At 41.4% G+C, this 13,618-nt stretch overlaps 1 protein-coding gene across 2 annotated transcripts; it reads left to right on the forward strand.

Moving 5' to 3' along the window:
- The first annotated feature begins 462 nt into the window (after positions 1-462).
- Positions 463-11,292, forward strand: LOC112445995 (guanylate-binding protein 7). Of its 2 annotated transcripts, XM_059885333.1 has the most exons (6): positions 463-1,023; positions 2,485-2,697; positions 3,908-4,010; positions 4,335-4,528; positions 5,379-5,457; positions 10,241-11,292. In XM_059885333.1, exons 1-6 carry the CDS (start codon positions 973-975, stop codon positions 10,423-10,425), a joined length of 825 nt encoding a protein of 274 aa, XP_059741316.1. In that variant the 5' UTR covers positions 463-972; the 3' UTR covers positions 10,426-11,292. The 2 variants fall into 2 exon arrangements, with proteins under 2 accessions (XP_059741316.1, XP_024845854.1); XM_024990086.2 differs by lacking the exon at positions 10,241-11,292 and having other exon boundaries at positions 637-1,023; positions 5,379-7,670.
- The last annotated feature ends 2,326 nt before the right edge of the window (positions 11,293-13,618 follow it).

Genomic DNA, 13,618 nt, shown 5'->3' on the forward strand with positions numbered 1-13,618 from the left:
TAAAGAAGCATATACAAGTGCTTTGCAGTCTACCAAATCTCATGAAACTATTACATAAGTGATATAAATTAAAGATAGAAATCTTCATGGTGATGAGATGTCTGAAGGGATAAGTGTTTCGAGTGAGAATGGGCAAGATATTTTGTGAATTTACATGAATCAGGAAATAAATAGTAGTTATGAATCTGTGTAAGTTCATTGAGAGTCTGAGAAACAAATGTAAATACAATCTCATGTACAGGGCTGGCTTCACAGACATGCCACCTGCACAGTCATGCTGCGATGAGCCCTGCTTGGTTTCATGTTTGTTTCAACTGTCCTGAAATTCTTGATGACATTTCAATAAGACATTTTCATTTACAAATAATGCCCACAAGCTATGTAATGTACTTATATCTATAATAAGTTCTTTTTATTTTATTACAATGGGGAAAGTGATCTAGGAGAATCTTGGGCATATTGTTTGAGATCATTTGTTCAATATAGTAATATGATGAATTTGAGAACCATAAAAGATAGAGTGAATAGTAGACATAGTGATGTTATTATAAACAAGTAGATTCATAGGTCAAACAGGAGAGGGATACAAGAATGAGTAAACAGAATGAGGAGAAGAATAAATAGAGGAAAAGGAAACTTCCACTTCCATAAAATTTTAGTGATTTTTTTAAGGTGCTAATCTCTAAACCTATAAAACAGGTAAGAATTCTCTCTCAATTTAATAAATATTATGTATCTTTCAGGGTTGGGGACTCTGATGGAGGCCTACATAGATGCCATCAACAGTGGAGGAGTTCCCTGTTTGGAGAATGCAGTAATAACTCTGGCTGAGCGTGAGAACTCAGCAGCCGTGCAGAAGGCAGCTGATCACTACAGTGAGCAGATGACCCAGCGACTGAACCTTCCCACAGACATGCTCCAGGAGCTGCTGGAGGTGCATGCAGTCTGTGAGAAGGAGGCCATTGCCATCTCATGGAGCGCTCCTTCAAGGATGACAAGCGGATGTTCCAGAAGAAGCTCGTGGTAATGTGTCCTAGAATATATGCTTCCTTATTCCTTTCTTCTGGAATGATACTGAGACTCCCCCTTTTTGACAAAATTGTCCCTGTGCTTCTTATCATAAAAGGAGTTTAGATTCTAATGAGTGATAGGGCTCTACAGGCTACAGGTCATCACTTTTCTAAAAATTGGGCTTCTTATTTTCTGTTGTGGCAAAACAAATTACTCTGCTCTTAGCAGCTTGAAACAACACACATCGATTAGCTTATCATTCCTCAGGTCAGATCCCACCCAGGGTCTGTGGGTATTCTGCTTGGTGTACCATAGCTAAAAATAAGGTTCACATTGACTTGGTATCCACATGGATGTTCTGGGGGACTCCCCTCCGTCTTCAACGCAGCAATGGTGCACTGTTTTCCTCTTCTATTTCTAATCTCTCAGGCTACCACTTCTGCCACCAACTGGAGAAGAATAACATGTAAAGTGCAAGTGTGACCAGGAAATATCCACCTGAGTAATCTCCATTTTATAAAGTCAACATGTTCCATGCAATATAGTCTGTACACAGAATAATTGTTCATCATATTCACAAGTCCAGGGACTAGGTAGAGTGTGGACCCTGGGAAAGAGAATTTTTAGAGATCACAATTCTGCTTACCATTAGCACCTTCACTGAAAGTCTGACTTTCAGCCTTGCTTTACCATTATGTTACAAAAATCTCTTACTTCGTATTGAGAAAACAAGCCTGATTGGAATTTATAAGTACAAGCAAAAATTTCTTTTCCTATATTTTCACACACTCAAATTCTCAATGAAATGAGAGTATAAGAAAAGTTGAAAACTCTAATTGGTGTGGTATTGTTTCACTAAGTCACATCTCACTCTGAGATCCCATGGATTATAGCCCCCCAGGCACCTTTGTCCACAGAATTTTCCAGGCAAGAATACTGGAGTGAGCTGCCATTTCCTACTTCAGGGGTTCTTCCCAACCTGAGGACTGAACCAGCATCTGTTGCGTGTCCTGCACTGGCATGCAGATTCTTTACCACTGTGTTACCTGGGAAGCCCTGCTCACTGTATAGTTAATTCATTAGTAGGAACTTGATTTCCTATGTATGCACATTTTATCCTTACCACCCAAGTTGGCAGAAGAAGGTCTACTTTAAGTCATGATTGTCTTTTCGTTGTTCATTGGTGATGGATAGATCACTATTAATGCTAATGCTGTTAAAGTAGTACTTTGCTTCTGCCAACCCATTCATTGCACAGATATTGACACTGAGCCCAGGGAATTTAGGGGACTTCATACAAGTCACACAAAGAGTTGGTCAGAACTGGGACTACAACTGAGGCCTGACTCCATGTCTATTATTCTGAGTCTCATGTGCCCTGATGCTGTCAGACTGCTTCTTCCAAGGGAGCACAGCTGGACCATCCTGTCTAACAACTTCTTTCTATTGAATTTTCCCTTATTTCCTTGGCAGGACATCATGGAGAAAACGAAGGACAGTTTCATGATCCAGAATGAAGAGGCTTCTGTCAAATATTATGAGGCTGAGCTTAAACAGCTTTCAGAATCCTTGATGAAAAGTATTTCAGGAGGCACATTCTTTGTCCCTGGAGGACACAGTCTCTATTTAGAAGCAAGGAACAAGTTTAAACAAGACTATAAACTGGTTCCCAGGAAAGGAGTTAAGGTGAGGAGTAATGGGATTGGGAAAGAGCAGCAGATTAGAGTCAAAGGGTCTTTGTTGGTTCATTTGGTTGCCAGATCCTGATTTGCACAGAGGCAGCTGGTCATGAGGAGGCTGACTTGGAACCCCAGGAGGGTTCTGAGTCTAGTGCTGTTTTTCTGATGAGTTGAGTAAGAGTCCAGGAGATCCCATGTCTATTGGCTGCACACTGGTGGGTGAGCCAGGTCCTAGGCCTAGTAACACCCTACTAGAGGAGAGAGGCACGTCCTGGGGTCTGGGTGCAGGGTCCAGGAATTCCAGAGCATGTGTTGACAATGGTAGAGCTGTTAGGCTCCTGGATCTGGGGGATTTTGAAGATTCTGTTGGCCTGATATTGGTCCAGGTGGTCTTGAACCCATCTGGTCCCAGGAATGACATGGCCTGCTAGTGAGTGGACTGGCCCTGCAGACTGAGAAACTGAGGTCTTTTGCACCTGGTATCTTTCCCTGATGTGTCCCAGGGTCTCTGGCTGGAGGGTGCTGGAGTTTCAGGTCTCGTGCTTGTGTCCTGGTGAATGGGACTGGGTCCCTGGCCCTCTGGTAGACATAGCCATGTCCAGATGCAGCTGTGGGCTCAGGAGATCTGCTGGTGGATGGAGCTGCATGCATGTCTAGTCCATTGCTTGGCCTGAGGCCTCCCAGTACTGGCATCTGCAGACCATTGCATTAGGGCAGGGCTGGGTCTTGGGGCTAATAAGATTGGGGGAAGATTCCAAAATGGTGCTCGCCAGCACCAGTGTCCAAGTGGTGGAAGGAGCTTCCCAGAATGTCTTCTGCCAGTGTCTATGTCCCCAAGTGAAGCTCCAGTTGCCTCCAGCCATTCTGGGAGACTCTTCAGGGTCAGCAGGTAGGTCTGACCCAGGCTCCTATCAAGTTACTGTTTATTCTCTGGGTCCTGGGACACGTGAGATTTAGTGTGCACTGTGTAAGGGCTAGACTCTTATTTACCCAGGCCCTCTGAGACTCCTGAAAATCAGCTCTGCTGGCCTTCCAAGCAAATGCTCATGGGTGTTTGTAGACATGCACATAATTCTCAGGTCTGTAACCATTTGGGGAGCCTACAAAGGATGGAGAATTTACAGGATACAGTCTACACTTTACTGAACAATAATTTCCACAGCAAGACACTACGTCTCTTCTACCTGACAAGTCTTCGCTCCTTGTTGTTTCCTCAGGCAAACCAGGTCCTCCAGAGCTTCCTGCAGTCACAGGCAGGAGTAGAGGAAGCCATCCTGCAGGCAGACCAGGCCCTCACAGATGCGGACAAAGCCATGGCAGGTACAGGGAGGACTGAGCTCTCAGAGGGGAAGGTGGCTCTTGTGCTGCCGTTTGGCAGGTGTGGGAACAAACACTTCCTGACACCAGAGCTTCCTCTTTTTCCATGGAACCTCTCTGCTACATGTGGAAGTAAACGGGGGAGTTTGGGTTATATGTCCATCCAATCAGTGCTTCTACATCATATGCTGAAGCATGTTGTCTGATGTGGTAGCAGGAACAGTCAGACTCCCTCCCACAATATTAAAGGCACCTTATCTCTGAGCAAAGGAGGTGACAGCTCGGCATAAGTCATGTTCTCCCCTCTTTAAAATTCTTGTGAAACAGCTGAGTGTGCCAAGAAGGATGCAGCTAAGAGGGAACAGGAGCTGCTAAGAGAGAAACAGAATGAAGAGGAACAAAAAATGGAGGTACAAGAGAGAAGCTTCAAAGAAAACCTGGCCCAAGTGCAAGAGAAGATGGATAGGGAAAGAGAAAACCTTCGGAGAGAGCAGGAAACCATGCTGGAGCACAAGCTGAAGGTAAGTCTAGATGGGCCTGGGCGGCACCTGATGGGGAAACCCTAACTCCTCAGGCGTAAAGGGACAGGAATTTGACCTTAAGTCAGCTCCCGGAGGGAAATACAAAAACACAGGACTCACTGTGACATCAAAGAAATGTGAATCGGTTTATGTCTGTAAGACTCGGCACCTTCTGAAGTGTTAGGGTTTGAATGGGACCAACCAGGCTCCTGGACTGCTGTTCACGGTGATTATAGCATCACATTTGTTCCCAAGTGAATAGGACCTCAGCCTTAGAGTCCTTAGAATTTGGGATACAACCGTCAGAGACCTGAAATAGTTCCATCTGCTCCTGAAAATATCAGATTGTGCTGGTATGAAATATGGGATGCTGAAAGCTGTAAAATTTGCTACATTTGTTTCCATGTCTCCTGATCCATTTTATACACCTAAACTAAATGCATTCTTTGTCCCAGCCTGGAGTTTGATAGCTAGAGTTCTAAGTGAGTCAGCAGTGCCATCTTGGTGACATGTGTGTGGTCATTCTACCTCAGTGAAACTGACAAATATTTAGAACTCACCTACATGTTCTCCTGAAGTGTATTTATGAGGCTGGAACCTCTCCCTGGGGTAGTTTTCAGACCTGACCAACTTCTCTGTACCCAAGAAGATGGTGTTGAAGGAACATGGGAAACTCTAAACCCTGGATGCTCCCCCTTCTGTGTTGCAAATGTTTGCAAATATTAGAATAATATTAAAAAAAAAAACATCTAAAGTGTTAGAGAAGTAGACACACATGCGTATCAACTGTAGTAGTTTGACACAAAATGCTGATTTGGGGTATTTTCAAAAAGGGACTCTTCTTTTTCAGATGCAAAAAGAGTTACTCACAGAAGGATCCAAAAAGGAAGCTGAGGCATTAAGTAAAGAGATAGATCAACTAAAAGAAGGTATTCAAACAACTGAAAAGTCCTTCAATATTTCAGATGTCCTTGATATGATGAGCATGGCATTGATTGCAGTACTCCCTGGGGCTTATAAAGTACTTGGTATGGGACTGAAACTTATCAGTGATCGTAAGAAAGGGGCTGAGAAACCCTACTAAGTATATTTTGAAAGGCTCTTATGTTTTAGTAGTGTAACACTACAGTTCATTTTTAAAATATGTATGTCATGATAGTTTTGTTCAAGAGGAGCTTAAAAACTGATTACCAAAGAACTACTAATGTTATTACAAAAGTGATTACCAGTGCTTGATATGCAAAAAATCCCACACAATTTTGAATGAATTAGTTAATTTTAAAAAATGGAAACAAGTTGGAAGATAATGACTAATTATAGATAAGTGTTAAGAAAAGCAAGAAACAAATGAGAAGAGGAAGAACAGTTGCAGTCTCTAATAAAGTCTTGGAGATCAACTCTTTAAGTTATAATGAGCCCTTATAAATCAATGAGGAAAGAACAACCAACAGATTTTTAAATGGGCAAAAATATACCAACAGAATAAATATGTTTAACTTTATTGATTATAAATGATGTACAAGGTAAAATTAGGAGGGACATGTGTCACCTCCCAGATGGGCCAGAAAGAAGAGTTTGGAAGAGACACTGGCTGGCAATGGTACCAGGAAATTGGAGGTCTCTGATAAACGCTAGAGAGAGTACAAACTGGTGCAAATATGTGTCAAAGATTTAAATGCAAGTACTGCTGATACAGAAGTCCATGTTTAGCCATTTATCTTACAGATTTTTTACCCAAGTTGCAAATGACATATGTAGCAGTTTATTTGTCACAAAACTGTTGTAATTCCAGAAGACTGGAAACTTCAAAGTCCCTCTGTCACATACTAGTGAGATAAATCCTGAGACACACTTACACAGGAAAACTCTACAGTCACTGAAATGAAAAGGGAAATGCTATTTGTGCTTAGGTGAAAAAATCTCAAGATGCAGGAAGTGTGTATAGTTGTACTACTGATTGAAAAAAATAATGAATATGTGCACATATTATCATCTATCTTGGAAATTAAAAAAGAAATTGGTATCCGTGAGCACAATGAGATAAATATGATAACATGAGAAGATAACTAACTTTGCCTGGCACATTCCTAGGTGACTTTTATACTTTGTAAGAATTCTTACTTCTTGAAACATAAACTAAGTTATTAAAATTAAAAACAGAAGCAGTAATGCACAGATTGGAAAAGAGACTTCTCTTTAAGAATATGCGAAATAACTTCTTAAGGAAGAAGGACTAGTAAAGTGTCTTGAGCTCCTTTGATCTCTTGAACATTTGTGTGAACACTGAGTGTAACACAGGCAAGAACATTTAAACAACCAATCTGCAGTCTGGGGAAGTCCTGCTCTGAAGCAAAGGCCTGGTCCATGGTGAGCAGCTGTGGCAAGTCCTCTGGGCTTGAGGTTCTCTCAGGGCCTGGGTTCCCTCTGGGGTGGGGAGAAGTGGGGCAACAGGAGTGAACCTTGGAACATACACAGTGAGCAGAGCCATGACCCCTCCCTACCTTATGTCCTGTTCATACAAGGAGGTTGGGATCTGTTCAGTTCTCTGGACATATCACATGTTTTAAGCCACACTGACTTCATTGTTAATTCTTATGCCACTTAACAAACTCCTTGCTGTTAATTCAGATAAGAAGACCTCCTGTACAAAATCACCTTAACATGTTTCATTCTAGATTTGGTCAGTTCACGTTCTATTAATCACCCTATGGGCATTAATTGGAGTCAGCATCTAAACATAAAGAGCACACTTATTATTCGGAAATATTTTAGTGTTAATTACCACTTGGAAAAAATAACTTTTTCCAGTTCCAACCTGCTTGTTTTCTGAATCTTGGTTTCCTACTTGCTCACTAGAATAAAACATCTTTATTGCACCCCGAAACTGCATCAATTACCCCTGGTTTCTGTCTAAACCAAGAGGACTAGTAAAATCTCTTATTGCAGCCTCATTTCTATGTAAGCAACTCTGTTAAAATAATTCATCTGTGTACATCAAACACTCTGTATGACAGATATTATGTAATGTCATTCATTGCTTAATATTCACCTAACAAATGTATGACAATGGATTTCAATACCTATCACCTAGCAGGAAATTTTCTCTTGAAAATAAATATTTCTCTTTTTCAAAGGAAAAGTATTTTCCTGTTGTACATGTGTTATTCTATGATTATAAAAGAATTCAAAATCATTTAAAAAATTTACTATTCACAGAAAAGTATAAAAGTAATAAGCTACAATCCTAACAATGAGATAGAAATGCTGTTTATAATGGAATACATAATGTTCAAGGCTCTGATGTATTTATTATTGCTGTACAAATGTTTTTATAAAGAGATCAGTTATGTACCTATTATGAATTGATTTATTCACAATGAACAAGCCCAAATTTATCTACAGACAGTAACTTTGGTCATCTGGAAAGGCGTGTGAAATGTAGGCAAAAAATTCAATCCTTCATATTATTGGTAAATTAAAAGTCTTAAAGAAATTCCTCTTCTTAATGATGTATAAAGAGGATATTTTTTATATTATTCAATAAACTATACCTAGCCTGTGCCTATCGGAGAAGGCAATGGCACCCCACTTTAGTACTCTTGCCTGGAAAATCCCATGGATGGAGGAGCCTGGTAGGCTGCAGTCCACAGAGTCGCAAAGAGTAGGACACAACTGAGCAACTTCACTTTCACTTTTCACTTTCATGCACTGGAGAAGGAAATTGCAATCCACTCCAGTGTTCTTGCCTGGAGAATCCCAGGGATGGCGGAGCCTGGTGGGCTGCCATCTAAGGGGTCGCACAGAGTCGGACACAACAAGCGACTTAGCAGCAGTAGCACATGCCTATGGGGCTTACCTGGTGGCTCAGAGGTAAAGAAACCGCCTGCAATGCAGGCACCATGGGTTCGATCCCTGGGTCAGGAAGATACCCTGGAGGAGGAGATGGCAAGCCACTCCAGTATTCTTGCCTGCACAATCCCATGAACAGAGGAGCCTGGCAGGTTATGGTCCATGGGGTCGCAGAGTCAGACACAGCTGAGCACACATGCATGACAGTACATGCGTATAGGTAGACTATAATGACTAGAAAGGATAAAATCATGTCATTTATAAATCTAAGCAAATGAACCCTTTCTATGGCAGTTTTTAGCCAATATAGAGGAGGACTTGGGTGGAAAGCACGTGCACGCCCATCTGAATCTGCTGTTTTTCTCTGGAAGGGACTGGATACCCCACATGCTCTGGGTTCCTTGAGTTTCTATGTCAGAAAACTATACAGCAATGAAGTAACCACCTTTGGCCAACAGAACAATGATACTGTTTAAAATAGTGAAGAAAGAGCCTGTAATTGGCAATACTTTGGTTGTCACCATAATTGTCAGTTGCCTAAGGAGCTTCTGTGGAAATAAAACTGTGCTTTTGATACGAGGATCCATTTCTCACTGAACATGACAGTCACAGGCTGACAGACTGTGGCATCTACAGCATGACTCTGCTTTCTTAAGGATTGTGAGTTAAGGTTCAGTTGCCACTTCTCTGACCAAAGTCTCTGGAATAAGTTCCACAGCTGGTCCAGTCCCCAAAGACCCTCTGGTGTCACCAGAGGAATGCCCTGAATACCGGAAGTCTGGATGGTCTGGTAAGGGAGGAGAGGGGGCAGTGAGGAGTTGTGCTTCTCCATGAGGTCTCTCCGGCACACATAACAAGTGTGCCCATTTGCGCCCGGAAGTGATCATGGTTTAGCGAAACAAAGCGGTTAAGAGTGAGGGACTGGACAATTACAGCAGAGTGAAAGCAATCTGCCTGACTCTGATGTTCAGTCCTAAGTGGTTGTCTGATGGAATAAAGTTATACATATTTCAAAACAAAGCTCCAGTTGAAAGGCCTCTTCCATACTTCATAATAATAAACATATGTTAAAATTACTGATGGAATCAAAAATCTATACAAGCACTTGTTGAGCAATTCTGTAGGAAGGCAACAGCATAATCATTCTTTCAACACAACATTTGGTAGAAGTGAGCTTCCCAATGTTCTACCAATATTGGGAAGAAGTGAGCTACTCTGGACATTTCTACATTTCTTACCCCTTCTCCTCAGACTTGTGTATGGCCTGCCTCACAAAGGTCTCTCATCTGTTGACTGGGTATTACATAGTCCTCACAGGATGTATTTATTAAGGCAATTCTTCAGTGCTACAGACGGGTTGCAGGAACTCATTAGAATTGCAAACAAAACAAGAGATTTCTCTTCAAGAATACAAGATATGACTTTTTAAAGAAGCAGGACTGAAAAGACAGTGTCAAGGGGTCTCCTTTGGTCTCCTCAGGCTCATGTTCAATTCTGCTAGTTGTGTGCACATTGAGTATTACACAGGCAAGAACATTTAAGCAATCAGTCTGCAGCCTGGGAAAGTCCTGCTCTATGAAGCAAAGGCCTGGTCCATGGTGAGCAGCTGTGAACAAATGTGGCAGGTCCTCTGGACTTGAAGTTCTCTCAGGGCCTGGTCCTCCCTGGGGTGGGGAGAGGCAGGGCAACAGGAGTGAACCTTGGAACATGCAAAGCTGGCAGGAGCCACGGCTTCCTACTTTACTTCCTGTTCAGAAAAGGGGCTGGAACTTGCTCAGTTCTCCTAACCTATCACATGTTTTAAGGCACACGGATGTCATTGTCATTACTATTGTTGACTCTTATGCCATTTCACATCTCCAGGGGATCTTCCACACCCAGGAATCGAACCCAGGTCTCCTGAATTGCAGGTGGATTCTTTACCAGCTGAACCACAAGGGAAGCCCAAGAACACTGGAGTGGGTAGCCTATCCCATCTCCAGGGGATCTTCCCCACCCAGGAATTGAACCAGGGTCTCCTGCAATACGGCCTATTCTTTGCCAACTGAGCTATCAGGAAAGCCCATCACCAACTCAATGGACATGAGTTTGATGGCATCACCGACTTGATGGACATGAATCTGAGTAAGCTCCAGGAGTTAGTGATGAACAAGGAAGCCTGGCCTGCTGCAGTCCATGGGGTCACAAAGAGTCAGATACGACTGACCACGGAACTGAACTGAACTGATGCCACTTAGCAAACTCCATGTTGTTAATTCAGAGGACTTCCTGTACAAAACCAACTTATCTTAAAATGTTTTACTCTAGATTTGTCACGTCACATTCTGTTAACCACCCTATGAGAATAAATTGGAGTCTACATTTAAACATACACAACACACTATTATTTGGAAATATTTTGATGTTAATTACATGGAAAATAATTTTTTCCAGCCCAACCTATTATTGTTCTGAATCTTTGTCTCCTACTTACACATGGACAGAGAAGCCTGGTGGGATACAGTCCATGGTGGGGTCGCAGAGAGTCAGACACAACTTAGTGACTAAGCATGCACATGTGAACTTACTAGGATAAAACACCTTCACTGTACCCTGCAACTTCATCAGTTGCTCCTGCTTTCAAGCCAAACCTAGAGGAGTAAAATCCCTCATGATTTCAATCCAAACCAAGAGAAGTAAAATCCCTCATGGTGACCACATTTCCTATGTAACCTAACCTACCTAAGATAACTCATCTGTGTACATTGAACACTATATAAGACTGACTTGGCACAATGTCACTGATTATTAAGTACTTGTATATAAAAAATGGCAGATGAATTTCAATACCAAGCACCTAGCAGAAATTTTTTTCTTAAAAGATTTTTTTCAAAAGATAATTATTTTACTATTATGTATATGTTCTTCCGCCATGACTGTAAAATAATTCAAAGTCATTTAAAAAATTCATTAGTCACGGAAAGAATAAAAATGATAAACTAAAATCCCAACCATGAACTAGAAATTCTAAGAATGACACATATAGTAATTAAGGTTTTTATTATTAGTTTATAAATGTTTCCATAGTAGAATAATTTTGTACCTATTATGAATTGAATATCCACAAGCAACATGCCCAAATTTATCTATGGACAATAACTTTGGTCATCTGGAAAGGGATATGTAGTGTAGGCAGGAAATTCATTGTTTCATATTATTGGTGAATTAAAAGTCTTAACAATGAAAATTCTCTCCATAACCAATACAACAGAAGGAAATTTGTTATTTTACTGAATAAGCAGTACGTAGTACATGCATAGGCTTCCCAGGCCACACTAGTGGTAAAGAACCTGCCTGCCAATGCAAGAGATATAGAAGACTCAGGTTTGATCCCTGGGTGGGGAAGATCCCCTGGAGAAGGGCATGGCAACCCACTCCAGGATTCTTACCTGGAGAATGCCACGGACAGAGGAGCCTAGCAGGCTACAGTCCATAGGGTCACAAAGAGTCGTACATGACTGAAGCAACTTAGCACTCATGCACGCACATAGTACATGCATATAGATAGACTGAAATGACTAGAAAGAATAAAATCATGTTACTTATGTATGCAAGCAGTTGAATCTTTTTGCATTGCACAATTTTTAATATATAACATATTTTCTTAGAATCAATTGTATCCCATTTTCCCATTAGTAGACTGAACAGCACATTTTGCTGTCATATGCTGAACTTTCTGTACCTTCCTTTATAGAGTTCAACCTATGCTAACATGGGAACTGAGGTATTCATTGTTTGGTTAATTGCCCTCATCTAAAAGAATATTCTAACTTCTCTCATCTCCCTAAAGAGAAATGTTTACAGCCAGGATTGAGCCTAGTTTAAACTCTCAAGGTGTCAGGGAGCCTGGGGCTCTAACTTTCTGGCTATTCACATTTCAAAAGGAATGGAGCTGAAACACTTGGAGACCTCTCAAGGTTATACAGCTGCCAGTCCCTGGGAAGTTTTTTGGCATTCAAAATTTTAGAGAAAATACAGAGATTGGTCCATCAACTATGGAAAACAGTATGACGTTTCCTCCAAAAAAACCTGGAACTACAATATGACCCAGCTGTTCCAATTCTGAATATTTACCCAAAGAACACAAAAACTAATTTGAAAGGATATATGCATAGCCATGGGCTTCACTAGTAGCTGCAGGCAAAGAATCTGCCTGCAATACAGGAGACCAGGGTTTGATCTGGGAGACCTGGGTCAGGAAGATTCCCTGGAGGAGGAAATGGCAACCTACTGCAGTATTCTTGCCTGGGAAATCCATGGATAGAGAGGCCTGGTGGGCTATAGTCCACGAGGTAGAGAAGAGTCAGGCACGACTAAGCAACTAAGCTTATACACACACATGACACCTATGTTTATAGCATTATGTGTGATAGCTAAGAAATGGAAACAACCTAAGTGCCTGGCAATGGATGAATGGATAAAGAAGATGAATGGTTTACGCATAAAATAAATGCTACTTGGCCATTAAACAGAATGAAATTCTGCCAAAGGCAATGGCACTCCACTCCAGTACTCTTGCCTGGAATATCCCGTGGATGGAAGAGCCTGGTAGGCTGTAGTCCATGGGGTCGCTAAGAATCGGACAGGACTGAGTGACTTCACTTTCACTTTTCACTTTTATGCATTGGAGAAGGAAATGGCAACCCACTCCAGTATTCTTGCCTGGAGAATCCCAGGGACGGGGGAAGCCTGGTGGGCTGCCGTCTGTGGGGTCACACAGAGTCAGACACGACTGAAGTGACTTAGCAGTAGCAGTAGCAGATGGACCTTGAAGGTGTTATCCAAAGTGAAATAACTCAAGCAGAGAAAAGCAAATACCATATTATTTCATTCGTATGTGGAATCTTAAAAAAAGCAAATGAGCAAACAAATAGAACAAAGCACACTCATAGATACTGTAAACCATTGTCATTTGAGGATCTGACACTATCTTCTTGAAACCTTTGGTAAGAAATTAACTCTAGATCAAGTTGATATTGTCCAGTGATTCTGCAAAACAGTCTAAGTTCTTGACCTGACTGTGACATAGAAAAACAAGCAGTTCAGGGATGTTTAATTTTCCTTTGTTTTTGATAAAAAACACTGATAATTGGAGGCCTCGACTGACCTTTTTCTTAGTGTTAAAAACTTCTCCCAAAAGATCTTTAAACATTTTAAATTAAAGCAGGACAAAAGAACACAAAAATGCTCAGTTCAAAAGTA

This window comes from Bos taurus, chromosome 3 (genome assembly GCF_002263795.3).
Source record: "Bos taurus isolate L1 Dominette 01449 registration number 42190680 breed Hereford chromosome 3, ARS-UCD2.0, whole genome shotgun sequence".
In the NCBI taxonomy this organism is placed as follows: domain Eukaryota; kingdom Metazoa; phylum Chordata; class Mammalia; order Artiodactyla; family Bovidae; genus Bos; species Bos taurus.